The sequence below is a fragment of the Centropristis striata genome, chromosome 13 (genome assembly GCF_030273125.1).
Source record: "Centropristis striata isolate RG_2023a ecotype Rhode Island chromosome 13, C.striata_1.0, whole genome shotgun sequence".
Classification (NCBI taxonomy): Eukaryota; Metazoa; Chordata; class Actinopteri; order Perciformes; family Serranidae; genus Centropristis; species Centropristis striata.
Genome location: NC_081529.1, coordinates 27,771,108 through 27,798,771, shown reverse-complemented (window position 1 = coordinate 27,798,771; position 27,664 = coordinate 27,771,108). Strand labels below are relative to the sequence as shown.

The 27,664-nt window shown below is 40.4% G+C and overlaps 6 protein-coding genes across 11 annotated transcripts; 3 read left to right on the top strand and 3 right to left on the bottom strand.

Annotated features, from left to right (window-relative positions):
• Positions 1–355: 355 nt before the first annotated feature.
• vac14 (vac14 homolog (S. cerevisiae)) lies at positions 356–3,399 on the bottom strand. The gene has a single exon (XM_059347648.1). The coding sequence runs from the start codon at positions 3,217–3,219 to the stop codon at positions 847–849; it is 2,373 nt and encodes a 790-aa protein (XP_059203631.1). The 5' UTR covers positions 3,220–3,399; the 3' UTR covers positions 356–846.
• Positions 3,400–3,560: 161 nt separating this feature from the next.
• On the top strand, positions 3,561–6,266 carry LOC131983075 (protein odd-skipped-related 2-like). Of its 3 annotated transcripts, none has more exons than XM_059347658.1 (4): positions 3,561–3,840; positions 3,952–4,064; positions 5,028–5,133; positions 5,217–6,266. In XM_059347658.1, the coding sequence occupies exons 1-4, from the start codon at positions 3,564–3,566 to the stop codon at positions 6,056–6,058; spliced, it is 1,338 nt and encodes a 445-aa protein (XP_059203641.1). In that variant the 5' UTR covers positions 3,561–3,563; the 3' UTR covers positions 6,059–6,266. The 3 variants fall into 3 exon arrangements, 2 of the variants coding, with proteins under 2 accessions (XP_059203641.1, XP_059203640.1); XM_059347657.1 differs by having other exon boundaries at positions 5,208–6,265; XR_009395453.1 differs by lacking the exons at positions 5,028–5,133; positions 5,217–6,266 and having other exon boundaries at positions 3,613–3,755; positions 3,952–4,321.
• A 162-nt stretch (positions 6,267–6,428) lies between these two features.
• LOC131983080 (zinc finger protein 765-like) lies at positions 6,429–9,918 on the bottom strand. Its single transcript, XM_059347666.1, has 4 exons — positions 9,589–9,918; positions 9,207–9,343; positions 9,009–9,114; positions 6,429–8,924 (listed from the first exon to the last, which is right to left on the bottom strand). Exons 1-4 carry the CDS (start codon positions 9,848–9,850, stop codon positions 8,311–8,313), a joined length of 1,119 nt encoding a protein of 372 aa, XP_059203649.1. The 5' UTR covers positions 9,851–9,918; the 3' UTR covers positions 6,429–8,310.
• Positions 9,919–10,909: 991 nt separating this feature from the next.
• Positions 10,910–14,717, bottom strand: LOC131983078 (zinc finger protein 382-like). 2 transcript variants are annotated; one of them, XM_059347660.1, is made up of 4 exons: positions 14,053–14,717; positions 13,835–13,910; positions 12,296–12,398; positions 10,910–11,675 (listed from the first exon to the last, which is right to left on the bottom strand). In XM_059347660.1, exons 1-4 carry the CDS (start codon positions 14,343–14,345, stop codon positions 10,987–10,989), a joined length of 1,161 nt encoding a protein of 386 aa, XP_059203643.1. In that variant the 5' UTR covers positions 14,346–14,717; the 3' UTR covers positions 10,910–10,986. The 2 variants fall into 2 exon arrangements, with proteins under 2 accessions (XP_059203643.1, XP_059203644.1); XM_059347661.1 differs by having other exon boundaries at positions 12,296–12,383.
• pgls (6-phosphogluconolactonase) lies at positions 14,653–18,629 on the top strand. Of its 3 annotated transcripts, none has more exons than XM_059347674.1 (6): positions 14,653–14,791; positions 15,280–15,570; positions 15,657–15,764; positions 15,859–15,960; positions 17,104–17,244; positions 17,779–18,629. In XM_059347674.1, the coding sequence occupies exons 2-6, from the start codon at positions 15,307–15,309 to the stop codon at positions 17,923–17,925; spliced, it is 762 nt and encodes a 253-aa protein (XP_059203657.1). In that variant the 5' UTR covers positions 14,653–14,791; positions 15,280–15,306; the 3' UTR covers positions 17,926–18,629. The 3 variants fall into 3 exon arrangements, with proteins under 3 accessions (XP_059203657.1, XP_059203656.1, XP_059203655.1); XM_059347673.1 differs by having other exon boundaries at positions 14,722–14,876; XM_059347672.1 differs by lacking the exon at positions 14,653–14,791 and adding an exon at positions 14,800–14,929.
• Positions 18,630–18,710: 81 nt separating this feature from the next.
• On the top strand, positions 18,711–27,436 carry colgalt1a (collagen beta(1-O)galactosyltransferase 1a). Its single transcript, XM_059347653.1, has 12 exons — positions 18,711–19,096; positions 21,704–21,814; positions 21,907–22,024; positions 22,647–22,781; positions 22,878–23,082; positions 23,190–23,309; positions 23,481–23,557; positions 23,688–23,794; positions 24,429–24,561; positions 24,644–24,771; positions 25,682–25,888; positions 25,979–27,436. Exons 1-12 carry the CDS (start codon positions 18,873–18,875, stop codon positions 26,247–26,249), a joined length of 1,836 nt encoding a protein of 611 aa, XP_059203636.1. The 5' UTR covers positions 18,711–18,872; the 3' UTR covers positions 26,250–27,436.
• The last annotated feature ends 228 nt before the right edge of the window (positions 27,437–27,664 follow it).

The following is a 27,664-nucleotide window of genomic DNA, read 5'->3' as shown; positions in this document are numbered from 1 at the left end:
GGTCCACTTTATTGATTTTCACACAGCAATGACAAAAATGTGAATCTCTTCAAGAATGCAGGACAGACACTGTACAAGAATAAAATCATATTAGCTAAAGAATATATAAGAAAAATGGAATTAAAAGCAGGAGGTGTTTAAGGTGATGTTTCTGATCAGCTCCACTGACAAAGAAATATGGTGCAACCACATGGGCCTACCCAGAATTTATGCCAGAGTTCAGTCATCAATGGCTTTAGTTTAAAGTTTAAAATCTCAGCTGAGCTGGGTCAATACTCTACACATGAGACTTCTTTTCTGGCTGACAAGAGATTAAGGCAATCCTGAACGCATGCGCTTTCCATACTGCTCAACAGGATACACCGTGAAAATACTGTGTTTCACATGGACATTAAATGACGGAAGCGTGCTATAAAACACTGAAATGCTTGTTAGATTCACTTGACACACTGTGAACATTTATAATTAGCGGGGAAAAAAGCTGCTGACGGCATGATGGAAACTCAGGATATGATAATATTGTCACCACCACTGGTTATGATGAAAGAGATTCTATGTACATTCTTCAAATCTTCACAGAAAATAGTGACTACTTTCCATGTGAGGTGTTATTTTTTTTTCTTATATTACGTAACATTCTTAATTTACAACCAGTTCCTTATTTCTTGACATGTATATCCAGTGCTGATAGGGCAGTTTTTAATCATACGTAATTAATACTTTTTGGCTTTAACATATTCATTATTTTCCAGAACAACTATATATATATGGTTCTTGTCCTTAGAATTTTTCTGTCACATCCTCTTGCAGTCCTCAAGGGCCAGAGGTCACTATGGCAAAATAACTTCATATCAGCTTCCTGTCAGGGTGATCAGAGGCACGCCCAGAGCGCTGGTGTCTGACCTCCAGGTGCTTGCTCTGAACACGGTCAAAATGCTGGAGCAGCTCACTGTAATCCACCTGAGTGTGAGAGGCACGTTTGGAGACCGCTTGCTGTTTCGAGTCCATGTACTTGGACTCATCCACAGTCCTCATGAGCTCCGGGTTGGGGACACATCGCAATCGGTGGGAGAGCAGCTGGAAGGCCTGACTCTGTGGCAGCAGCATCAGCAGGCCGTACAGAGCCTTAATCAGGTACGGGTTGTTCTCCACATCGAGGAGCTGGAGGCGCAGGTAAGTGAAAATGGGGCTTTCAATGAGCTGTACCAGCTTGTCAACCTCCATCAGGAAGTCTACCGTCACCTCCAGATCTCCAAACTTCTGGATGAGGTCATAGGCGTGTTTGTAGTTTTGTGTGAGGAAACAGAGTGACACGGTGGCCACAGGATTGTGGCACCAGGAGCGATACAGGCAGCAAAACAAAGCACAGCTCTCCTGAGTGCGCAGGTCCTTCAGCTGGTTGCGTAGCTGGAAGAGCTCAGCCGAGGTGAGCAGGATGGTGTTGAGCGTCTGAACCATTGTGGAGGCAAATTTGAGGTCCTCCTCCTTCAGCAAGATGTCAGCCATGGAGTGGAAGATGTTCTCTGCGTGAAGCAACAGACAGAGTTGTCTGATGATGAAAGCTCCTCTGTTCTCCAGAAGCTTCCTCTCCAGACTGAAGCGTTTCAGCAGGTTGATCATGAACTTGTAAAAATAGGAGTTCATACTGGGCGTGGAGGGGGAGGAGTCCGCTGCTTTGGATCCTGTGCCGGGCTGCTGTCCTGGCTTTGCATTCTCCGGGACCTTGAGCACCAGTTTGTTGTCAGTGCTGTCGCAGGAGCCGACTTGGTCTGTTTGGCCAGCAGGTGATGATGCTATCTCGGCTAACACCTCCAGATCTTTCAGAATCACTTCATCAGATTCATCAGACAACGTTTTCAGCAGCATCGGAAACAGGCTGTCTGTGTGGCGGAACATTTTGCGTGGCGTCTTGATGTAGAGGTGGTAGAGCCATTTAAGCACAGCTATACGGGTCATCATGCCAGTGGAGGAGTCGTGGAGGTGCCGGTCCAACACCTGAACAATACCGTCCAGGTCCAGAGTTACCTGAGGCCTGTCAGCACTCGCAGGAGTGAAGAAGCTGATATTACTGAAACCAACGGATTCTTGAGATGCATTCAGCATGTCATTGCCGTCTGCCTCTGTCTTGGGCTGGCCGTCTTCCCTGGACGGTGACCCTGTACTTCCACTTTTCTCGTCCTCATCATCCTCATCATCCTCAGGAGTCACCAGCTTCATCAGGCTGTGATTACAAGCACTGGCTGCTTCTTTGGTATTCTTCTTTCTGTCATCATAGGAAAGGCAAGGCAGCACTGCAGTTAGGATTCCAGAGGAGTAGGGGAGGACCACTCGGCCTGCAAGCGTGATAAACTCTCTCATCCAGGTCATAGCAGTCAGCTGGATCAGGTCGTTGGTGAGTTTGGTTTCATCTGCAACCTGGCAGTGGATGACCAGGATGTTGGCCATCTCTGCAAACTTCACACTGGAGGGATTCTTCTTAATCTCCTTCAGAAACTCCCCGAGCACCACCTCACACGTTTTACGAATTTCCTTGCTGTTGTCTCCCAGAATCTGGAAGAGCCCATCCAGGATCTCTGGCAGGTAGTCTATCAGGTTAATGTCTGGCACAGACTCCAAAACATGAATCCAGGAAATAATAAACTGCCGAGCATATTGATTATTGGAGTAGATTCTCTCTCTGAGCAGGGGGACAAAGGCCACTAAGTCAAACTTGTTACTTTCTGTCACAATGTCTTTGAGCAGTCTGTCCAGGAGTTCAGATCCGCTTTTCACATTGGGGTCTGGGTCTGCTGCAAGCTTGCTGAGACCATCAAAAAGCAGGTTGAAGTGGGGCAGCACAGCCCCCCTAGCCACCTTCACTATATTATAGAGGGCCTCACATGCATAGTAGCGCAAACGGCTGTCTGAGTCATTAAAACACGTGAGCACAGGCTCAATAAGCTCCTTCAGATACAGACCTGAGTCCTTTCCGAGTGCAATAGAGCAAGCTGCCAGTCCAATGAGACCCCCCTTTCGGCTGTGGGGATGCTGGGAAAGCGCAAACTCCGTGGCAAGAATCTGGATAACATGTCTGATTTGAGTGGAGCTGTTCTGAGCCACAAACTCCCGCACCAGTTTCTCAATTTCGAGAGCTGCGACTTTCCTCTTCTCGTACAGTTTATCATTCAGAGCTCTGACAATGTTGGGCGTCAGCGGCGAAAAGTCCTTCTCCGTGTTCATTTTCGCAGCTGCGGATGATCCGGATGCTGTCTACTGAAACTACTCGTTAAAACGAGAAAAACAATCCGCATTTAAGATAATGTATTACTGAAAACACATAGGTTTCGCTCGCAAAACCAGGAAGCTTTGTAATAAAGCGCAGCTGACCGGTTACATCCGCCGGAAATACGTCACGGTTGTTACATTTATTTAGTTCCCGCTTTGTAAGGAGCGTTCACATGAGCTTAAAATTAGCCTCATTAGCTACGTGTACAGCTAATGCATTTTACACAGCTTCGCTTCTTGAGTTGTACCAAACTTTTTTCTTTCGCTGGTGAAGAGGGTCGTTATATTGGGCATCCGAAATGGCGACCCGCCTCTCTTTTCACTCACAGCTCTCCTCCATCATGGAGACAATGGCCAGGTCTGCCTTGAGCCAGGTCTGCAAGCTGGTTGATGAAGAATCGGCTGAGCTCCGGCTGGGCTTGACTCAGCTCCTGGCTGCCAATTCCGCCCTGGCAGATAAAGTAAACAGTCTGGAGTGCGAGCTGATGATTGTAAGAAGCGACGCACCGCGGTTGTGTAAAAATTATCGCAGCGTAGGTGTACAAACAGTCTGCCACAGAGACGGGGACGCTCATGGTACTTCTGTTTCACAGTGACAATAGCGCAGACGATTTAAACACAAATCTATGCACTGTTTTTGTCTTAACTGATGTGTTTTTTCCTGTTCTACTTTTATTGTTTTCCCAGTGCCCGAGTCGCCCACCATAGAGGGGATCTTTGGAAAAGATTGGTGTATGAACCTGTGGAAAGACAGAAACCCATACAGTCTGGAGAGAGACTCGCCACACTCCTCTGAAGGAGTAAGAGTTAGCTTTACAGAGCTTTTAAATGTTTATAATATATTTATGGCCTTGAGCAACAAGCAACTGTATTAACTAGCAATGTGTCTATTGTTTGTACACAAACTTTTAAATGCATGTTTAAATCCATGTTCTTAATATTGCAATGGAAAACTCTGGTAATGCACATTTAAAAAGCAAACCGCAAAGTGTGTAGTGTATATATAAATGTCTGCACATGTATATTCATGTTGTTGAATAAAGAATATAATTATAAACATTTGCCAGCTCAAAAATACTAAACTTTGTGATAATAATGTAATATTAGGTCATGAGTGGCCAAAATAATCTGTAAAGAAGAAGTTTTGTCTCTTTTTTGGCAATTAAACTACATTCGAGTGTAGGGAGGTGGAGAGAGAGTCTAACCATGACTGCAGAAAAATGATATATATGTATTATTAATATGATATCAGCATTTCATTTTTAAATATCAAGGTTATTGTCAATACTGGTATATAAGATAGACACCCCTAATTAATATTCCAGTGAACACAACATACACTCCACATCAAGGGCTGCTTTGAACAATTATTTTTAAAATCAAGTCATTAGATCATACAAGCGTTTCAAAATGTTGGTCAATATAAAAAATCTAATAGTTATTAAGGTGCTCATTACAAGTCTGACATGATGTTTTCAAATTGAAGGTTTTCAGTCACCAGGCCAAAGCTCAAAGATATTTTATTTACAAAGCTATAATTAAGAAAGAAGCAGCAAATAATCACAAATGAGAACCTGGAATCAAGGTCAGTTTTCTGGATCATTGATATAAAAAATGAAATAACAAAACTGCTGCAAAACTTCTGGTCAAATTACTACTCAACTAGTTGTTTCAGAGCTAGTCTGGTAAAGCACTGTTGTAAACAGAAAATGATGCTATATTTAAACACAGATTAATATTTGGAACTTCTCTATATTTTGCAGTCTGTGGTGACGCTGTCCAACCAAATTACTGTGACTGAGATCAAAGAGGAGGATTATGTGGATGATGTTGCCAGCAGCTGCCAGCAGGTTGCATTTAGTACAGAAGGTAAGATAGTGGGGGAGTGTTGGCATGAACAATGCAGCTTTCTGGATGTTTGACTTTGTATTTTTATGCAACAGAACATGAAGAAAACATGGCTGAGGGACCAGAGCTACTGTCCGTCGATTACTCGGGCAGCACTTGCAGCCTGCCATTTGATCAGGATGGAGAACAGGTTGCGTGTGCAGGTGGTATTGAAGATGGGAACATGCAGTTTATAGCAATCAATGACACAGGGGAGGCCTTCAGCACTCATATAATTCCAATTGAAGAGGAGGATGAGGAGGAGGATGATGATGTTCAATTTGTTGATGAAAGTCAGCAAGACCCAATAATGAATGCTGTAGGTGGGCCCAGCCACGACGAAGAACACTTATTACTTGAAAACAACTCTGAAAACAGCACTGATCTGGATAAATATTTACATGATGATTTTAATATGCTTAATGTAGAAATCGTCAGTGAACTAGAAAAAGAAAAATTCACATGCCAAATATGTGGCAGGACATTTTTTCACAAGGGCACTCTAACGCACCACATGAAGTCACACAAGGCCAACTTTTGCAGCATTTGTAAGCTGCATCTCCCTCGCAGGAGCAAGCTCAAGTCACACAACTGTGTGCCTCCAGTTCCCACTCGTAGATCCAGTAAATCATGTGACCTGTGTGGGAAGTCCTTTGCAAACCAGTCAGCTCTGAGGATTCACTATCTGGTCCACACAGGAGAAAAACCACACAGGTGCAGCCTGTGTGGGAAAGGGTTCACCCAGAAAGGCAATCTAAAGTGTCACCTTCGTATCCATACTGGAGAGAGGCCGTTCATCTGTTTTAAATGTGGGAAAACATTCACGCAAAAGGTCAACCTAAACCATCATTTAATGGCACACAGAAATCATGAGAAATCGGAGCCAGGAGACATCTCAAAGGCTTGACGTGTGCCAGGGACCCACTGTGATGCAAGAACTAGCTTTATTTATAAGAATGCATCATCTGTTACTTCTGACATTAGTGTCATATTTTAATAACTTTGATTCTGTACTACAGTGCTTTAAAGTGTCTTTGTCAGTTTAAGTGTTAAGCATGTCAGTGTTAAAGCTGTTGTTTCTGTCCTTGCAATAAATACACACCTGTTCATTTCAATAAACTTTTATTTGATAGAACTCTCTTTTAAAGTTTTTTTTTTGTCTAATCTAAAGTGAAGATGCGTTAAATTTGAATCAGTTTTAGTCTTTAAATATTTAACTTTGATGATCTCAACAATGCACATCTGATGGGGCTCTGTAAGGAACATGCAGGTGTGAAAAGGGGTGGTAAATCACACAAGATTTCTTTCTTGGGCAGGGATTATTCACTTATATCCCTCTTCCAGCAACATGGAAACAGTTACATTTCGGTTTGTGCACCTAATTGCAAAGCGTTTGAAACCTTTCCACCAAAAAATAAATTGGCTCAAAAAACAGAGTTGGTTCCCAGCTGGAAACAAAGAATAGCAGGTTTTCCTTGTGAACTGAAGTAGGCGTCAGTAATGTAATAGTCTAGTAATAGTTGGTTCAGACTTGTTTTTTTGGAAAAAAATCAAATCAGTACAGAGCAAAAGCTTGCAGGTAATGTATGTGACCTGCTGCTACTACTGTTGCACAGTGTGCAATGCCCTCCGTTGATGCCAACTCTTTATTATTGCTCAGATCAAAACTGGTGTAAACACAGGCTTCTTGTACGAAGGTTGCAAGAATCCTGAACGGAAAAACAGAACCAGAACTAATTTTGCGTGGAAAAGAGGTATCAGTGGATCAGTGAGGGTCATTTTACAGGCAAAATAGGTGCTGAGTACAAATCATTGCTCTGTTTAGGTTTGATGACAGCTCAGAACATGATAAGAATGATTTCTTGAACAAAAATGGTTCACATATGTGATTTGGCCTGACTGTACATTGACAACACAGTTTGTCTTTCTACAATTATGATGCAGAAATACATTTATTTCAAACAGTAACACCATTTAAACCAGAACCATTTCTGGAACTCATTTGAATATTATATAACCAACACACATTAACATTTCTCAAGTCGTGATTTTCAAAGAGATATATCTAACCACTTTATATCCAATGAGATACCAAGAAATAAGGCATGGCATATGTGAAATAGAAATCAGTGGTGAGACTTGGGCACTGAAGCAAACAGAAGGATTTGTGTCACTTCTACAATGTTGTGAAGAGGTAGTTTTGAAGGCTTATGCTACATGTGTGCCAATAATAGAGCACTTGGCATTATTTGACACATGCCTTTTGTGGCATGAAATATGACACTGAGGTATGACTGTTAACCCAACTGTATGACATCATGCAATCAACTGGAAGTATTTTTTGTCATCATTTTTACGAGCATCTCACATTAAATGTAAGAAGCAAATATGTCTCATTTGATCCTTGACACATCAACTATGATGTGAAATTGACTCGAAGGGCATCCTAAATGTATTTATTTAGCCCAAAAGCAAACAAAATGGATCCTTCAATTCAAATAGAACGTGAGAAAGGGCAATATTTTCTTTACCCTCGTTTGGCTGCTGCAGCATTTCTCTTAGCAATAAAGCTAAAATCACATCAAACAAACTACAGAAGCACCGTTAATTATGGGCTTTAAAATAAGCCTATAGTAATACAATATAATAAGCATTCCTATCTCAAATCTACATTGGTAACGCTTTATAATAAGGTCCTTAATAACCATTAATTAACAAGTAATAAGGCATTGTTCTTGCTTTAGATCCGGTAGTTGCAAAAAGCATAGTTAACTTATAGTTAACTTATAATAGATGAGCAATAAAGTACATTTTAATATCAATAAGCAAACAAAATAAGATTAATAAAGGCATGGCAAAGACATAATGGGTGGGTCATGGGTGTTTGTAATGCCATTATTAACACTTATTTAAGCTTATAAACACACAATAATGTTAATAAGCATCTTGTAAGGACTTACAAGGGCCTTATTACTTGTTAATTAATGGTTATTACAAGGACCTTAATATAAAGCGTTACCTCAACATTTTTCTTCGAGTTTGAATCTCCTATGACATATTGGCACATTGAGCCACTTTGAGCAATACACAGAGCACTTTAGTAGAAGTAGCAGTTCTGATCAGTTCTACTTCTTGTCAATTACCAGGTGGTCTGATCAGTCAGTTGAAACACTGGTGGTGATTTAAACCATACTTGTATGCATAGCATTTCCCACAATCCACACAGCTATAAGGCTTTTCACCGGTGTGTGTTCGAAGATGTATGTTCAGAGAGCTTTTCTGGGAAAAACTTTTGCCACAGTCTGGACAGCTGTAAGGCTTCTCCCCCGAGTGCACACGCTGGTGCAGTTTCAGGTACGTTTTCTGAGCAAACCGCTTCCCGCAAACTGTGCAGGTAAACGGCTTCTCACCGGAGTGTCGCCTGATGTGGACTTTTAGACTGCTCAAATAGTTGAATACTTTCCCACAGAATAAGCACTCAAACCGTTTGGCTGGCTTCATAGGTTTTGGCTGAAAGGTGAGCTCTTTGGTTGCATTCATGTGGACATTGTTCGTATAGTTAGAGTACTCAGCAGTCACCGGAGGAGGATTTGTGTTGTCCACCAGAGTGCTCATAGTTGCATCATCTATCAACTTGTCCATTATTGTTGGCTGTGTGCGTTGCTGTGCTTGACTGTCAGCCGTCATGGGGAAGTTGTTTAATTCGCCTGAGTGAAGCTGCAGCTCATCAACAGATCTATGAAGCATGCTGTCCTCGTCAAAAATCCCAACAACTGTGAAATGAGAATAAATGCAGTCAAATCACAGAAAGTATCCACATTATAACAATTTTATTTATTCATTTAATCCAGGCTTACTTTTTCTGTTATCTGTGAGCCTCATCTGCTGGCCAATGGGATGCTCATCATATATCTCCTCCTTGACAAAGATGAGATCAGGTTCTCTATCCATTAAGTCTATTGCCTGTCAATAAGACATGTAAGAAACAATGTTAAACATATCATTCAGTCAGATTGCAATGAAAAAAAAACAGTCAAGGTTAAAGACCCACTGACCTGTACCCCCATGCTTGTCATAGCAGCCGGTTCCACTGTGTCTTTTCCTTGAGGGGGAAGTTTCTCTTCTCTCCACAAATCCATGCACCAGTCCTTCCCAAAAACTCCATCAATGGCTGGAGCAGACTGCTGCTGTTCTAAAAGAAGAAGCATGTGTGAAATGTTTACCTCCTAAAGATAGAAATGAATATCTAACGAAACTTAGAACAGTTTTAGACTGAATGTAAAGGGCTGACACTGCATATCTGCACTTCTGGACAAAACTGAGTTAGAGGTGGTTGTAGTCTACACTACTAGCCTGCTATGACACTGACAGTTCTGTTGTTCTGTGGTAGCCTATACATCGGATGGATAGTCTGTCTAGATTTCGGACCATCCTGACCTGCAGAGTGTCGGCGGCCGACACTGTTGACATGTGCAGGATAGGTCTGTGCCTCCCTCGCTGCTCTCAGCTGGACCTCCAGCAGATAACACCTCTTCTTCAGCGCTTCATTTTCCGTTTTGTGCAGGGAAATCTCGGTGTGAAGGACGGAGGAGCATTCATCGGCGAGGTTGCCTATTTCAACCAAAGCCGTCTTCGTGAGCTTGTCCAGGACGGCGGCTAACTGCGCCCGAAAACTTCGGTTCGTTGTGTCGCACATCATCTCGACAGGGAGGCTGAATATTGCGAAAATTTTGGAAAGATTTCCAGAGCAGTACCGTTATTTCTCAGGTTAATCAAATGTGTGTCTTGCTGTGCCGCAAGGGATTGTGGGATAAAGATGTGCTTGCGTACCAACGTTTCCGAGGAGCACCTGAAGGCAGCACAGTAAAAAAAGAAAGCTTTTTCGCCTAGTAAAAGATTAAAGACGCTTAACTGGGAATCCTAGATATATTCAAGTCATGCTATTTCTATCGCGAATCGTATATTTAATTATAAATAACACATTCATTAAAATGTTTGTTTACACAAGCCTCAACACTGGTTTACCATTGTAGTGTATTTACAAACATGAATGTTTACTGCCCTCCAGCCGTCAAAGGGAAGAACTGCAAGCGTACAATAAATTGGTAAAACATGTATAAGCACTACTGTTATTAGTATCTACAACTCATTATCGGTTTTGGTATGGTTGTTTTACATTTTAACTTACATTAACTGTATTATAATTGTATTAATAGAACCTTAAAAATACATTGCCCTTGGTGTTTGGTGCATACAATGAACACATTATATAAGAAAAAAATGTAGACAAAGTGCTAGGAAAGTCAAGAACATATAAATAGAAAAGAAAAAATATAGAAAACAATTTCAAAAATTAAGAAAATACTATTAAAATGCTATAACGTGCATCAAAATATACATTATAACTAAATAAGACCAATATGCACAACTTTTATTTTTAACTTACCTGCTAGTCTTGTTTACACAACACTGAATCAGTGCCTAACTCAATGGCATCTTCATCATGTTTGTTCATGATTGTCTTCACATTTTCAAGCCTCTGGATTACGGCAAATTGTGCTATGTAATTTACTTATTAGGTATTGACAATTATTAATAAAATATTTTATTGATACACTATACAACAGCTTGACAAGATTGTCAGTTCACACAAGTGTGTGTTTTTTATACAGGCACCTAATATGTGTGTACTGTATACTTAAGATAACCTCAGGTAACATATAAGCACATGTTTTCATCACATTTGAACACACTCATATCTGGAGAAAAGATAATTTTATTATGCGCAAAATAATTCCATCAAACAGCAGTAGATGTTACACTGGACTGGGTGTTTTAGGTGGTTCCGCTTATGAATGTCCCACTAAACGTGGGTACACTAGATTCACTACCATACATGTTCAGATTAGGATCTAGATGTACTGCGAGGTGTTTTTTCAGATTACAATTCTTTGTAAAGCCCTTGCCACATTTGATACAGACAAAAGGTTTTTCTCCAGTGTGTGTACGCTGATGCATATCGAGAGTACATTTCTGAATAAAGCCCTTTCCACAAATAGGGCAGCGGTAGGGCTTCTCCCCAGTGTGTGTGCGCTGGTGTGTATACAGATGCCCTTTTTGTGCGTATCTCTTTCCACACAGCGTGCACCTGAACGGTTTCTCTCCTGTGTGACTTCTCTGGTGTATTTCAAGCTGGCTGAAGCATCTGAAGCTCTTGCCGCACTGTAAGCAGCCGAACCTTTTAGCACCAGAGTTCCTCAAGTTATGAAGCTTCATATTCCTGAGCACACTTATGCTTTGGGAGGCAACATTTTGAACCAGGCTTTTCCCAGCCACTAAGGTTGTGTGTGCGGGTGTGAGCTGTGGATTCCACTGTGTTTCCCTCCTTCCTTGTCCAACAAGAGACGACTGGGAGCTCATGGTCACAAAGCTGTCGGTAAACAGAGGCTGTTGGTGGTCTGCAACGGGTTTGGGACATTGCATCACTCCCGGACTCTTCTGGGTGTCTGTGAATGCTTCCCTTCCTGTTGATAGCATGAACATGTTAAAAATTGGAAATATTAATGACCCTAATTATATTAATGAAGGCCACAAGCTGAATGCACTGGTATCATAAAAAAGTAGTTGTTTATACTACAAGTATACTACAAGTAGGTTTAGGTGATAATAGTACAGTTGAGCAATGTCTACTGGATTTGCATATGGCAATGCCCCAGTGAAACATTGCAATGGATGGTTATAATGTATATTTGCTTTAATACTTTTTATATGCATTTATGTGGAATATTAATTACTATTATAGCCTATTCAGAGCCACAAAAATATGCTTTAATCAATCACCACACCTCAACTGAAATCTATAAATTTGCATTGCAATATGCAATATAGTAGCAAAATTGTCAGCACTGAGCACTGAGGCAACTACGTCTTCTCATTTGATTTTTTTTTTAAAAGTGCAAATACTAACTCAAATTTCTCAGACAATCTGATGTAAAATAATTTGAGTACTTTTCATTTGCAATAGCAAAAACATATCCAAATATTGTTAGTTAAGGTCAATTTTATGACACAAGGGGTATTGTCCTGAGTCTGAAATTGTTTTTTTTACACATTGCCATGCAACTTAACCTTAATTAACACTCACTGTTTTCACTTGTTCTTTCTTGTTCACAGTCTCTGTTGTCAACATCCAATGGCTCTTCCTTCACCACAATCAGCTCAGGCTGCTCCTTCTGAGGATTTGAGAGCTAGTGAGAGAACAGCATATCGTCACCCTGTAAAATAATCGCCTAACTTTTTCACTTTTTCAAGTTTTGCAGGAAACACAAAAAACTTCAACAAAAGTGTAACATATGACATTTATTCATCATTTCACTCAAAAAGGATGTAACAAAGGATGGCTATTGGCATAGTAATAACACTGTGAGTAAATTATGTAACTTTAGATAAATAAATGACTTAGGCAATTTTTTGAACATGCCTTTGTGACTTAAGCAAGATATGGTGACACTTTATTTTGAAGGTGTCTACATAAGAGTCACACAAGCCTGTCAGAAACATGACATGACAAGTATCATGAGCATTAATGTTACTTCAAAGTGTCATTAATGTTCATGACACATCCCATGTCATGTTTATGACACGCTCATGTCACTCTTATGTAGACACCTTCAAAATAAAGTGTTACCAATATTATTGTCAACAATAAAGCACTGATAAACTAAACTGATAACTAAACAATCTCCCTCTAGCTCTTCTTTGCTGGGTTCTTATCTGATGCCTATGAATGTGGCAAATTGTCAAAGAAGTGATGATCTTAAAGGGGTAAAATCACATGATCTGATCAACTGAGGATGTAGGCGATTTTACCATAGGTGGCCGGCATCATGAGGAGATGATTTAGGCAAAAAAAACAATTTTGACAAAAAATGACTTAGGCGATTATTTTAACAGTGTGAAGATAAGGTGAGATCACGGCCAAACAAAATGCATTTCTAAACAAAACTTTAAAATGACTGCTTGTATACATTCAAATGGGCTGGGCGTTGTAAGCTTCTATCAAGCTGTCCAAACAACTGTAAACATTTGTAAACATTCTGTAATAATAACCAAGAGTGTTTGAGCCTCTGCCATTGCACACCTTTTTAAGGGGTGTTTGAGCCAAGGGGTATAATTCTTACAAGCCACAACAACCTGTCCCTGCTAAAGTGTGTTGAATAGGGAAAAGGAGCACTGGGACTGATTCTGGGAGCATTAATGTTACTTCAAAGTGTCATTAGTGTTCATGACACATCCCATGTCATGTTTCTGACACCTTAGAGTAAAGTGTTACCGATATTAGTGTCAACAATAAAACACTGATAAAGTTAACTGATACCTAAACAATCTCCCTCTAGCTCTTCTTTGATGGGTTCTTATCTGATGCCTATGAATGTGGCAAATTGTCAAAGAAGTGATGATCTTAAAGGGGTAAAATCACATGATCTGATCAACTGAGGATGTAGGCGATTTTACCATAGGTGGCCGGCGTCATGAGGAGGTGATTTAGGCAAAAAACAACAACAATTTTGACAAAAAATGACTTAGGCAATTATTTTAACAGTGTGACGATATGAATTGCACCTGTTGTAAGTACAGGACATGGTACAGTATAGTGACATGATATGATTAGTGCAGGACTTACTTCACGCTCTTCCACTTGAAGATGATGCCACTTGTTCATCTCAGTGGATGAACTTATGTTTTCCCATGGGCTTTCACTAGGAAGCAATAAACTTCGATTAAATATAGCAGACAGGAAGTAGCTGCCAACAGAGTCATGATGGAGATGCATTCATGGTGTCAGCACAGCACAGACACACTACCTATCTACAGGCTACACACAGGAATCAACAAGCCTACCTTTTAATGGCAGGTCTTGTCCTGTCAGGCTCCAGTATTCCGTCCTCTGAACCGTCCCTCACCACTGAGCATGCTGCTGCCTCCTGTCTTCCTCCCTGTGCGATATAAAGCAATTTCTCCATCAGCTGCAGTTTCTCTGAGAGCGAGGCAATTTCGTTCCGCCCTCGAGTTATCTCAATTTTCAGCATCTTCGACTCGATCTCGACCAGTTTGCTTATTTCCATCACAGCTGTTTTGGATAACGCGTCCATGATGGAGACGAGCTGTGTCTGGAAAGAGAAGACTGTCGACATGGTTTTTAGCTTGAATGGGTCGCAAAATGTACAAAAACGACTTTTTTTTGTTGGCGTCAAGACGTCCTAATGTTCACTGTTAAATGTAGTTATAACGCAACAGAAGTGGATAGCTGTGTGTGCATGCCGTACATGCCCACAAAATACGCATGAGTGTGTCCTCCAAACTCAAGTGGTTGAGATGAATACAGTAGGCTATTTCCATCTACCGGCTGGGAGGAACCATAGCAACCACCTATAAAAACTACAGCTGAAATATTGACACTATTTCTTTATTGACTCCAGCGTGTTTCCAGGTTGTGTTGAATTATCCCAAATATTCTGAGGTGCTTATGTCGCCTATGAATTTCTATGTCGTTGTTAGCCGGGGACTACACTGACCAGAATGCAGTGCGGTAAAAACACAGAATGTGATTGGCTGCTGACAAAAAACGTTCCAGGAAGTGGTGAGTCGGTCGAATTACATTTGCCGACTTTAAATCCACGCTGAAAATCCTCCTTATGACAGTCTGCTGTTGAGACTCCCACAAAGTAAGGAGAATTATTTTTGTTGGAAAGCTGGAGTTTAAGAGCGTATGTCTCAGGTTTGTTTAAGATATGAACATCACTTTTCCTGCATGTTTCCGTAACTAGCTTGTTCAATGTCATGCAAAATCAGCTGGAGTTTGTAGCCTTTAGCTCCAGTCATCTCTTTGCACAGTCCAACCTAATTACGTTATAGTATCAAGCTAACTTTAGTCAAAGCTGTAAAAGGCTTGCTTTAATATTCAAATAGTGTATGTGGAAACTTTTAACAGACACATCATGATGACTTGCAAAACGGTGTTGTAATTTACTTCCTTGCATATTGACAAATTGCTCAAAACCAGTTTCTCTCTCTCTCTCTCTCTCTCTCTCTCTCTCTCTCTCTCTCTCTCTCTCTCTATCTACCCAGTAAGTCTTTTGAACAGAAAGCTCTCTCATGGCTGGCAGAAGAGTCGTGGTCTTCCCCTCCTCAGCTGAGCTTGGTCCGGTGCTGGCCCAACTGGTGGCATCTCGGGCTGAGAAGGCCATCACCTCTCATGGCAGGTTCACCCTTGGGCTCTCTGGAGGAAGCCTTGTGTCCATGCTCAGCAAAGAGCTGCCCGCCATACCAGACCTAGACTGCAGCAAGTGGCTAGTTGGTTTCTGTGATGAGCGACTGGTTTCCTTCGATGATACTGAGAGCACCTATGGGCTGTACAAGGTATCTCTTCATGACACGAGTGTGTTTGCATGCATGTGGTAATCCATTATATTGGGGTAAAATGTAACCATTTGGTTCTTTTCCAGAGTCAGTTGTTTTCCAAGGTCAACATCCCAGACAGTGGGATCTTAACCATTGACCCCTCTCTGCCAGTCGACAAGTGTGCTGAGGATTATACTCATAAGCTGAAAGAGGTGCAGACATCTTTACAGTTCTGTGACTAGCTCTGGCTCTAAAGTCACAATGTTTTGCAGAATGTTGACAGTTTTGCTACTTTTAAACACACAGGCCTTCCCAGATGACGATTTCCCAGTGTTTGACATGTTACTGCTGGGTATGGGACCTGATGGACACACCTGTTCCCTCTTTCCAGACCACCCTCTCCTGGAGGTGAGGCCTGTACTTCTGAATCTGACATAAACAAACACAGTCTTGTCTAAAGTGCAGAAAGGAACTCTGCTCTTTCTCCACCATACACATATCACACTTAAAGGGATTGTTCAGATTCATTGAAGTGGCATTGTATGAATAGTCAGTGTATAATCTACAGTAGATGACTGTTTGCACAAGACCAGTTTGGGGAAGCAGACATGAGAACCAAAGCTACGTAAGTACCACTGGTGATGCAGCAAAGTGTTTTTTTTTTTCCACACAATACCACAAAAAAACTAAACAATTGTCACAGCCGTAGACGAGGAGCTCCCATGCTCTGCAAGGTAAAAGTTCAGTTTTTGTCAAAGGAGTCTGGTGGCTTTGATGAAAGCATAGACAAAAAGCTTCAGTTCTATATTTTAAATCGATATAGACCTTTTTCAGGTGGTTAGAATACGTTTTGCCGATGGCCCTCTCACATAAGGACATCACAAAACCCCACTTTAATAAATCCCAACTATCTCTTCAAGAAGATTCAGTTCATTAAACCAAAGAGGGATCATAGCTTTTTTAAATGCATTTCTAATTTTCATTAAAAAGCACACATTTCTCATATTTTGTACCATCATTGTGATCCTTAAAACATCTTTCCACATCTGGACGTTGGACAGTGTAACTCTGTTTTAGGAATGTCTAGAAATTTGCCACTGGTCATCCATTGTAAGGTTCTGGGCATTGTGCAAATGTTTTTGTAAATCATACATCTCGGTAAAGGAAATATGGAGTTTTCTCTGCAGGAGGCATCTGAAACACATTATTTTGTTTGATTCTGTCATGCAGCCCTGCTAAGAAAAGTCTTGACCTAATTCAGGGCTACTCTTTCATGTGGTCCATGAAATGCTTGTCTAAATGAGCAATGTGTGATTTGGAAGACACTCCCTCGGCTATGTATGGATCATTGATTTGGGGTTTTGTTTTAAACACAACTTGGAATTTGTGGTCTCCACTGCCTCCCGATGTTACATTTCTTTAAAGCAATCTGCCCCATTTCAAAAAACATATTTGACAGTATAGTCTTTGGTTGTGCTTCTCACACTTTTTTGGTGACTGTATACATTTCAAATGATGAATGATTGGCTTTGGGTGTACTCCTGTATTCAGGAAGCCAAGAAGATTGTGGCCCCGATCAGCGACTCTCCCAAACCACCGCCACAGCGTGTGACTATGACTTTTCCAGTGGTAAACTCTGCACGCTGTGTGGCTTTTGTATCAACAGGAGGAAGCAAAGCCCCAGTTTTAAAGGTAATATTTACAGTCTTTCACTGAATACATTTCATATTCATAACCTGAAAACCATGGCACAATAAATAATTACAGATGAGTGTGTTCAAACTCACTGAATATGAGCTAGAGGAAAAAAATGTCAAGGCAAAAAACCAGGCACTAAATCAGCGACATAGCACATAGGCTCTGCAGGTAAAGGGACAAGTAGAAAAACAATGTGAGGCTTACAATCCTAAAAAGTTGGGGAAGAAAACTGAATGCATCAAATTCAGAACTTGGTGTCAGATTTAGGCTTGAATATATTGTCTTTGTAAAGTTTTCAATGTAATATATGTCACAACATATTAGCAAATTATAACTTTTTTGGTTCTGCGTCTTAAAAATAACCAACAAAAAACAAAGGAACATAAACATGAGCACAAATGTATTAATCTATTCTGTTATAACAACCATGACCCATTATGACCCACTGGCCCAGCAGAAAATGGTGCATACTGCTATGTATATGTAACAATGCTGTTGTATTGTAACACAGTCACCAATCTCTTGCAGGAAGTGTTGGAGGGTAGAGAAGGTCCAGCGTTTCCAGCGGCCCGTGTCGTCCCGACTAATGGCGAATTGTTCTGGCTTGTTGATGACCCTGCAGCTGCCTCCTTAACTATCCAAGTAGAAAGGCTAGGCTCAGGGGCCAAACTGTAGAGCTTTTAATGTGCAAAAAGAAGGCTCCTGCATTGATCAACATTGGTGTGAAAACTTGAAAGCAGAAACTGGAAAACAGTGCAGAACATTCCTACTTTCAACATGAAGGTACCATTGATTTACATAGGTTAGATCATGAGATAGGATGTGGAGATTAACTAATAAACTGAGGACACGGTTGTAATTTCCAACGTAAAATTTGGCACTTACTTAGTATTGTTTATTGGCTGTATTTTTACTTCATTTGGATGACCATTACTGTACATAATAATGTACTGTATGTGCAGAGTTTGAGATTAAAGCCAATTATTGTCCAAAATGTGCAACGTACACAAGTGTGTTGCAGCACGTTACTTGAGCTGAATGGGAGACATCTTGCACTGTCCTTCATTTACTCTGTTATTTTTCAATGAGTAGATGTAATTTTATGAATTACAAAGTTTATCTGTCTGGACAAGATCTATAAATATAGATTTGAACAGCTGTAAAGTTTAGGAAATTGGATATTCTACACAAAACAGTCGACTTATCTGAAAAAGTGACATTAATATACTGTAGAAATCTATGTTCTGATTCTGAGCTCTGAGTTGCCTTCACACTTGTTGTAAAATATCCAATAAAGTTACCTTTGTTGCTTAAAATCAGCACTCATTAAAAAAAAAACTTTTTACTAGCAATTAAACTTAAATACAATGTTAATTGAACGTTTGCCTTTTGTGTTTGGTGTACAGCTTTGCTCACTTGTCCGTCCCCTTTAAGATCCCAGCACATCCCACCCCTTTAAAGCTCTGCAGTGTTGTCACATCAGGAGCGACTGCACAGATTTAGCCCTTCTGTGATGACTGCGCAAAGTAAAAAGGAAACTTTTCTATAGCAGTGCCTCTTCACTAGCCACAACTATCACCTTTCTAGACTTGGGTTTTTATATGTCTTAATTTATTGGCGCAATGCACGGGCTCTCCTGCCTCCCCGCTGCCCTGCTCCTCCTGCTGCTGTCCGGCTGCTCTCCTGCTCGGGGATATTTTGCGGAGGAGCGCTGGAACCCCGAGTCTCCGCTCCTCGCTCCCCGGATCCTCGTCGCCCTCATCTGCAGAAACTCCGAACACTCTCTGCCGTATTTCCTTGGTTCTATTGAGCGCCTCAATTATCCCAAGGAGCGCATGGCTTTGTGGTAAGTTGAAACTAGGGCATGTTATTTTTTCCGCTAGCTAGTAAGCAGCTAATAAGTAAAGTTAACGTGTTGGGTGCATGTAACCATTTGCATAAAACTGCAATGCTGATTGTAAAAATGGGGCGGACCCGCGAAGAATGAAGGGATATTATATTGCAACAATGTAGCCAGTTTGGCTTGCGAGTTTAAAATGTCCAACAAATCTAGAAAAGAAGGTTACATATCTAAGAACCAACGCCGACTTCAGACACATGGACATTTTTTGCAACATTTGGTAACCGCCGGACAGAGGTGAGCACATCTGCTCATCAGTGGCCATGCATCGATCTGTATACGTGGAGGGGACGGGACTAATGTGGCCACGAGGGGAGCTGTATATGAATTACACAGATCCTAACAAAGTGACTTATTGTTGACTCTGCACTGTCCATTATGCACACATATACCTTTAAGCTACCTCTAGTCTTCTTTTCCTCCAGCCCCCATCACCCCCTGACAGCCAGTCAGGCCTCTGTGTGTGATTTACTAGTGGAGTGATTGTCTCCCACGCAGGATCAATCAGGGGGCAGATGCTTTTTATTGCCAAGAAATCTCTACCTTGCCAAGCTTTAGTTCCTGAGAACCAAGTCTGTGAAGGTTTTTGCAGAAATGACCATAAGGGGAAGTGTGTAAAGCATGTAGCAGGAACAAAAAAGGGATATTCTCCTGCAGCACCGACTATCACAAAAAAGTAATCACCAAGACTGTCAAGTCTTAAGTCCTTAACATTTAATTTCAAGTCATAAGATGCTCTTTACCAAATGTTATGTTTTAACAACAATATATTACATTTCAAAAATTGTCACTGCTTTTTAAAAATCTATTTGTTAAAGCAATGTGCAACTAAATCAAGCTGAGATTACACTTTCACAGCATTTAGCATTACTTAGGGAAGGGTATTGCATATTTTCAAGTCAGAAGTGACTTCCAAGTGTAGTTACTAGTGTTAAAGTCCAAATCAAGCTGCAAGTCTATTTAGATGACTCAAATTTTAGTTTATCTGAGTGGTTAACTTAAACCTAGTTGTATATCCTGTTCTGGCTCACTATACATGTGCTTTTTTCCAGGGCTAACGCAGTTGCAGCCTGGCTGTGATTTGTGACAAACTTCACATTCTAAGGCACTTATCTTGTGGGAAGTGCAAATGGATGTTATAGACAATTTAAATGTCTGTCTACCATGCCTCGGCAAATTTGAGGGAAGTGAAAGGGAGGTGTTTCTTACATAATAACTTAACAACATGCTCCAACAGCCCACCCGCACTTATACCCTCAGAGCTCTGAGCAGTTTGCATGACTGCCTGCAGGGCTCAGAGAGGTATGCTACTCATTCACCAACTTGAAGCTTAAAGTTTCATTTTATTGAGGGTGGCGTTGTTTGATTGCTCCCTTTTTTTTGTCTGGAGGTCATAAAACTTGTCTGTATATAAGGTTGAGGTAAGGACAGTTTAGTTTTCATAAATCTGCAAGCACATTAAGCTACATTTGTAAAATGCAAACAGCTGCAAGATCTTGTAAACACTTCATCCTGTATGCTTTTTGCTGAAGCTTTTACAGCTGCTTGTAAGAATGCCAAAGCCTCTGGATCAGAATTGGACAAAGTGTCATTTAAATGTTTGGTATCTGCAATTAGCTCTGCATTTATGTTCTGAAAGTGCATCCTAGATGTAAGTGAAACACCACTTGTAGATGTATGTTTACAGCACCAGTGGTACAGCATTCAAAAACTATGCTTTTTACAAATATTTACCTGAGCTGAACATGAGGCGGTGTAATTCAAGGTTCGAGAATTTGCAAGGACGTACAGCTTGAGTGAGGGATGAAATGGTTTAGCATGGAGCTGCCGTGTTCTCACAGATCTATGTGAAATCTGTCAAGAGAACCCAGTTTGGCTGTCGTCCCTCTGAACAAAAAACAAACTGTAGTGCAATGTTCCTTTTGCAGCAAAGACTACTGATCTGCAATATAATATGACTATAGACAGGAGACTATGGATGTTGTTTTTTTTATGCATCATTTCTCACTTTTTTTGTTAAAAGACATTCATGCAGATATGATGACTCCATGATTAACACATGTCTTGATTTAATTCCACTGTAAAATTTGATCAAACATGCAATCTGTCTCACATGTGTACATTTGTCTCACACATGGCTTCAAAACCATTTCCTTCTGTTTTAAGCTGTTGCAGACAAACGTTTCACTGTTTATTCATTATGGAATGGGTTCCCTTAATATGGTTAATTCTTTATTCCTTTACCTTATTGTAGTATTGTCCACTACATTATATCACCTAGATGTGTAATGTATTGGTTTTGTGATGTTGGTATCAATAACACCTGTGTCAGTTCCCACAGCTGCAGACAATGAGCCTGAAAAAAGTGAACACTTGGCTATTGTTATCTGAGTTGTGGTGTTGTTTTTCAACTCTTGCCTGAGCTGGGATCCAGTCTGGCACTCGTGCTACATTCATTAGTGTTACTGTTTTCCGTATACTGGCCTCAGTCGTTGATAATGTTTAACCCCTTTGAGTGTATTCCGATCACTTACATTTGTTGTTTATTGACAGGGTTGCCACTGATCACAACAAGGACAACACCACAGAAATTCTGCGAAACTGGCTCGTCAAGGTCCAAAACCTTTACCATTATGTGGAGTGGAGGCCCAAAGAAGAACCCAGGTTGGCAGAGTTTCTAACTAAATGTTTGTGTTTCTCAAAGTGCTCACAGAGCCAGTAAAATCAGTCTGATTAGTATCTAATGTCTCTCATAGACACTATGCAGATGAAGATGGTCCGAAGCAATGGACAGACAGCCGCTATGAGCATGTTATGAAGCTTCGGCAAGTAGCTCTGGAGTCAGCTCGTGAGATGTGGGCGGACTACTTTATGGTAGGTCAATAAAACTTCTCTTTCCATGCACAGAATACAATAACACTAAAACATTTTCCATTTAAAGCACCGAGGCAATGCTTCTGTCCAGATCTCTACTGTTCAATAATAGCAGCAGAAGGATAAGTACAGAGTCAAGTCCCAAGCACTGCCCAAGTGGTAATTTAAGCACCAGGGAGAGTGTTGAAATTGACTCAGTTATATTTTTCTGTCTCTTGTGGTTGAAGTTTATCTGGTCTGGTTCATCTAGATCCCCACACTGACATACAGCTTGACCTTAAATGAACTATATTTCAAAATGCAGCACATTTCTAATTGTATTCCCCAGCCCAGCCTGCATTTTCAACCTTCTGTGGGGTATAATTTTCAAGTAAAGTACATCCAGAATTGCAATGATTTGCTGTACAGATTTTAGGAAACACTCTTGGCACTCTCCCTTGAAAACAGAATTGGAATGAATAGTCTGTGGGGTTTGTTTACCATCTCAGTTTTCGTGCTCCTTTTATCCCTAATGAGCTGTTCAGCCTTTCTTTTGAAGATTCCGGACTCAGTTTGTGGTGTGCCACATTTCCTTGGCTTTTGACAAACATCTCTTAAAGTTTATCTCCTTCTGCTTGTGTAGTTGGTGGACTGTGATAACCTCCTCACCAACCCAGATGTGCTCTGGAAGCTCATGAAGGAGAATAAGACCATCATTGCTCCAATGCTTGATTCCCGTGCAGCTTATTCAAATTTCTGGTGTGGAATGACCTCCCAGGTACTGTGTTGATGATTGGGCATATCTGCTTTTGTATCTCAGGTGTTTTCAAAACATATTTTAATTTTATGAATGCTTTTAAATCCTCTTCTTCAGGGTTATTATAAGCGCACTCCTGCCTACATACCCATAAGAAAGCAGGTGCGCCAGGGCTGTTTTGCAGTTCCCATGGTCCACTCCACCTTCCTGATCGACCTCAGGAAAGAGGCATCCAGGCAGCTGGCCTTTCACCCGCCACACCCAGAATACAGCTGGGCTTTTGATGACATCATTGTGTTCGCGTTCTCTGCTCGGATGGCAGGTATATTGCAATTTAACGCTACAGTCGACACATTTGTCTTTAACCTTGTTCGGTTAAGTGGTATGACTTCCTGTTGAGAAAACATTTGCATCTTCTGCTCTCCACAGATGTTCAAATGTTTGTATGTAATAAAGAGACCTATGGTAACTTGCCTGTGCCACTGCGATCCCACAATACTTTGCAAGATGAGGCTGACAGTTTCTTGCACTGCCTGCTGGAGGTTAATGGTGAGTAGCTTGCATTCAGTTTGGGCGCTTTACTTTCCATCAAACTCCCTTTTTTTCCCCCAAGAGCTCTGTATCCTACTTCTTGCTTCTTTATCTAATGATAACTATCAGCATGGGTTTCTATATATCATTTATACCATTTCTGCATCCATCTTCCCTCTCACTGTGTAGTGCGAAATCCCCCAGTGATGCCTTCCAAATACATACCTGTTCCTAGAAAACAACCTGACAAACTGGGCTTTGATGAGGTGAGTATGGAGTGATGTGAAGATGGAGTCTGCAAAAATGGCCCTCTATCCACTTTCTGTGCTGAATGTCTCCCCCTGCTGTTAGAAACCTGTAACTACACTGACTGATGGTAATGTTGCCCATGTGCAGGTGTTCATGATAAACCTGCAGAGACGAACTGACCGTCGAGAACGTATGCTGAAGACATTATACGAGCAGGAAATTGATTGTAAGGTCACTGCAGCTGTAGATGGAAAGTAAGTTTACTCCGTTTAATAATCACTTTACATGTCTTTAGTACTTTGTAATCACCAAGGTTATTATAGTTAACGAAAACTAACGAAATAACGAAAACTAGAATTGAAAAAACATTTCCGTTAACTGAAATTAAAATAAAAAAGTGAGTTTTTAAAAAAAAAACCATAACTAACTGAAAGTGTATTGTGTGGGTTACAGAACTAACTAAAATTATAGTGGAAATGTCCTTCGTTTTCATCTTTGTCAACTATTTTTTCAACCTTTTTGGTTGATATGAAATCTATTTCATCTATCTGGTTTTATGACTTAATAAACTTATTGGGGCTGGGATGGATAAGACAAAGGAAATAAAGGCAACAGTTATTGTGACTTTTTTGAATCTCGCACCCAACAAATACCCCATTACTAAAACTAATAAAAATGAAACTAAAACTAAGCATTTTCACACACAAAAACGAATTAAAACTAGCAAACTCACTCTAAAAACGAATTAAAACTAACTGAATTTGAAAACAAAAAATAGCAACGAAATTAAAACTAAAACTAGTGAAAAATCCAAAACTATTATAACCTTGGTAATCGCTCATGTCTGCCCTTTTTCGGGACCATGTTTCACTCTTTTTCCTCTTTCAGAGCGATGAATATCAGTGAAATTCATACTATGGGTATCCACATGCTCCCTGGATACAATGACCCGTATCATGGGCGGCCTCTAACAAAGGGAGAGCTGGGTTGCTTCCTTTCGCACTATAACATCTGGAAAGAGGTGAGACCCAGGAGCCAAGCATTTGAATGTTTGTGAACTAGACAGATCGGTGAGTAATTGATCAATCTGTGTCTGGCCTTAGATTGTGGAGCAAGGACTGGAAACCTCCCTGGTGATTGAAGACGACCTGCGCTTTGAGGTCTTCTTCAAACGACGCTTGATGAACTTGATGAGAGAGGTGGAGGATGAAAGACTGGACTGGGATCTCATGTGAGTTTGTGCCTTCTTAATTTTTTCCATAATTCTCCTAATGGTGTGTTCACACCAAACACAAAGCAAACATTTCACACAGCGTGATTACTTATAAAGTCAATGCAGATACACGTATAGATGTGAATTTGCAGTGTGTTTCGTGTTGATATTTTTCCACTTAAGCAACAAATTTGCAAGATGCTATGCCACTGTCATTGGGATTTTCAATTTTTACAAAACATAGCCTTGAGTGTCCAGAACTCCATTCATAAAACAAGTAATGTAAAAGTCATTTGTTTTTAGAAATCATCATTATGGTGTAAGACTCAATGATGGGTGGAAATTGTATAGTTCTTAATTGGGGTTTAGAAGAACTGATTAGAATGAATATAATGTGAATTGATTTACATTTAAGACAATCAAGGATTATGAATTAGACTATAATGTAGATATTTGTTTATTTATTCATTTATTTATTCTTTCTATTGCTGATATTCTGGGTTTTTGGATTTTGGAATTAACGGGATAGGCAAAAAATAAGCCATGTGCTTCAGCCTATTCCTTTTTGCAGTTTGTAATGTAATTATGGAGAAATTATGTGAAATTGATTTTCAAGATGTACATTATATAGCCAAAATTAAAAAGGTCATTCATTCATATTTCTGCATAATTTTGATCTGTTTATTGCAAATAAATCACATCAAAATATTTTTTCATGTTGGGTTCATACCACTGAAGCAGCAGCATCCATCCAGACGTAGTAACTGGAGAACACAGTGATATTCCCTGAGCTGTGTGTGCCTCTTGATGATGTTGTAAACCCATGCACGACAGTGTTAAGATGTTGAACATATCTTGGACTTCCACAACCAGAGCAAAGCAGCAATAAGGGTAACACATACTCCTTTTTTCTATTTCTTTCTTCTAGATATATTGGTCGGAAGAGAATGCAAGTGGATCATCCAGAGAAAGCAGTGCCTAAAATACACAACTTGGTGGAAGCAGACTATTCATATTGGACACTCGGCTATATGATATCACTACAAGGTGCAGAGAAGCTTTTGAAAGCAGAACCACTGAAGAGGATTTTGCCCGTGGATGAGTTTCTTCCTATCATGTACAACAAACACCCTGTGTAAGTGAACCTTTCCCAATACAAGTGCTCACACATAACACACTTCAGCTTTTTCAGTTGTTTTTTTTTACATTTACCTATCCTCCACAGGTCTGATTATATGGAACAGTTTGAAACCAGGGACCTGAAGGCATTTTCAGCTGAGCCTCTTCTAGTGTATCCAACACACTACACAGGCGACCATGGTTACATCAGCGACACTGAGACCTCCACAGTGTGGGACAACGACAAGGTCCGTACAGACTGGGACAGAGCAGCACGCTCAGGAAAAACTGGCGAGCAGGCTGAGATCAGCACTGAGGCCCAGAACTCAGATGTGCTCCAGTCTCCTTTGGACAGTACAGCACGGGACGAGCTTTGAGGGGAACTGAACGAGACCTTCGCGAAGACTTTACAAACCACCTTAGTTTTTTAATCATGTTTCATCTATGGTACTTTTGATTTTGCATCATAGCAGGAATGTGACCTCGAGTTTGTAGAAAGATTTAATTTATCCAGATGTGACAAGTTAAAAAGGGATCAGCTGTGTTCTTATGTTTTCTGTCACATTGTCCATGTAGTTTTAAACTTTATAAAGGCACTAGACTTGCCATTTGGAATGGCATTTGCAGTTCCCAACTTCTATCTGTCATACAGAATGAACCTATATTTTAACAAAGAATGATATTGGATTGTTACATTTCAGTCATCGGGCAGTTAACTCTGTCCTAATTTGAGATTACGCTTTGAAATGCTTTTTTAAACACATTTCTCATGACTACAAATGTTTTTGGCTGTGACCACACCATATGTCACCGAGCAATATCGAGGCTTTCACAGACATTAAGTGCCTAGATAAACTGCTTATCCTTCTAAATGCATTGGTCCAAGAGGAGAAACATCTGCATGCCGTTTGCTTTGATCTTTAATATTTTGTCTTTTTAAACTACATATTGCTGTTTTGAGTTATCATTAGCCAGCGCTTTACCAAATAAAACACACAGGCAATAGTTGCAGTCAAGTCAGACTCACAGATTGACAGGACTCCTGTAGAGTATACTGTATACACTACCAATGCTATTCATTATCCATGTGTTCCTTGTCGTCACTTTAGGATTTTTCCTAGACTCATGCCACCAACCCGCTGTTGACATGGTTATAGACTGATAAAAACCACTGTACACGCCTCAAACTTGGTGGTTAGGGAGCAATATGGTTTTAAGCACCCTTTAAGTTCCCTCTAAAAGAACCCACCCAACCACATTCAAACACGCCTTAGTCCTTACCTCTTCATCATTTTCCGTTAAATCTGAATTTAACATTTTGGCTGAGCAAGACTTGATTAAAAGCCACTGCAAAAGAGAACATAATCAACAGAACTTTCAATTCATCTTCTATTTTACTGGTTAATTTTTTCCATCATGGTTTTTTGTCCCTTGAATACAGGAATTCTTCCAGAAAGTTGATTTGTTGTAGACTATAAATGGGAGCTATTCACCCATGGGTCTTGCACAAAATGTTAGTGGTGCATTGTGCCAACAATAAATAAAATGTTTTATTTTTAAGAAAGTTGAATTTGTGATTACTGTGATATTGCATTTCCTCATGCCAGTGTTACCAATTTTCTGTGTTTATGTTAATTGTGGAAATTTAACTTGTTTGCACAGGAATATGGTATTTGAGGTTTCAGTTAATAGTAACTGTTAAATAAAATCTCAATTGCACCTCATGAGGTTGATCCAGAGGTTGATTTGGGTGATCCAGATCACCCAAAAGAGTGGTGAGCCATTTATTGCA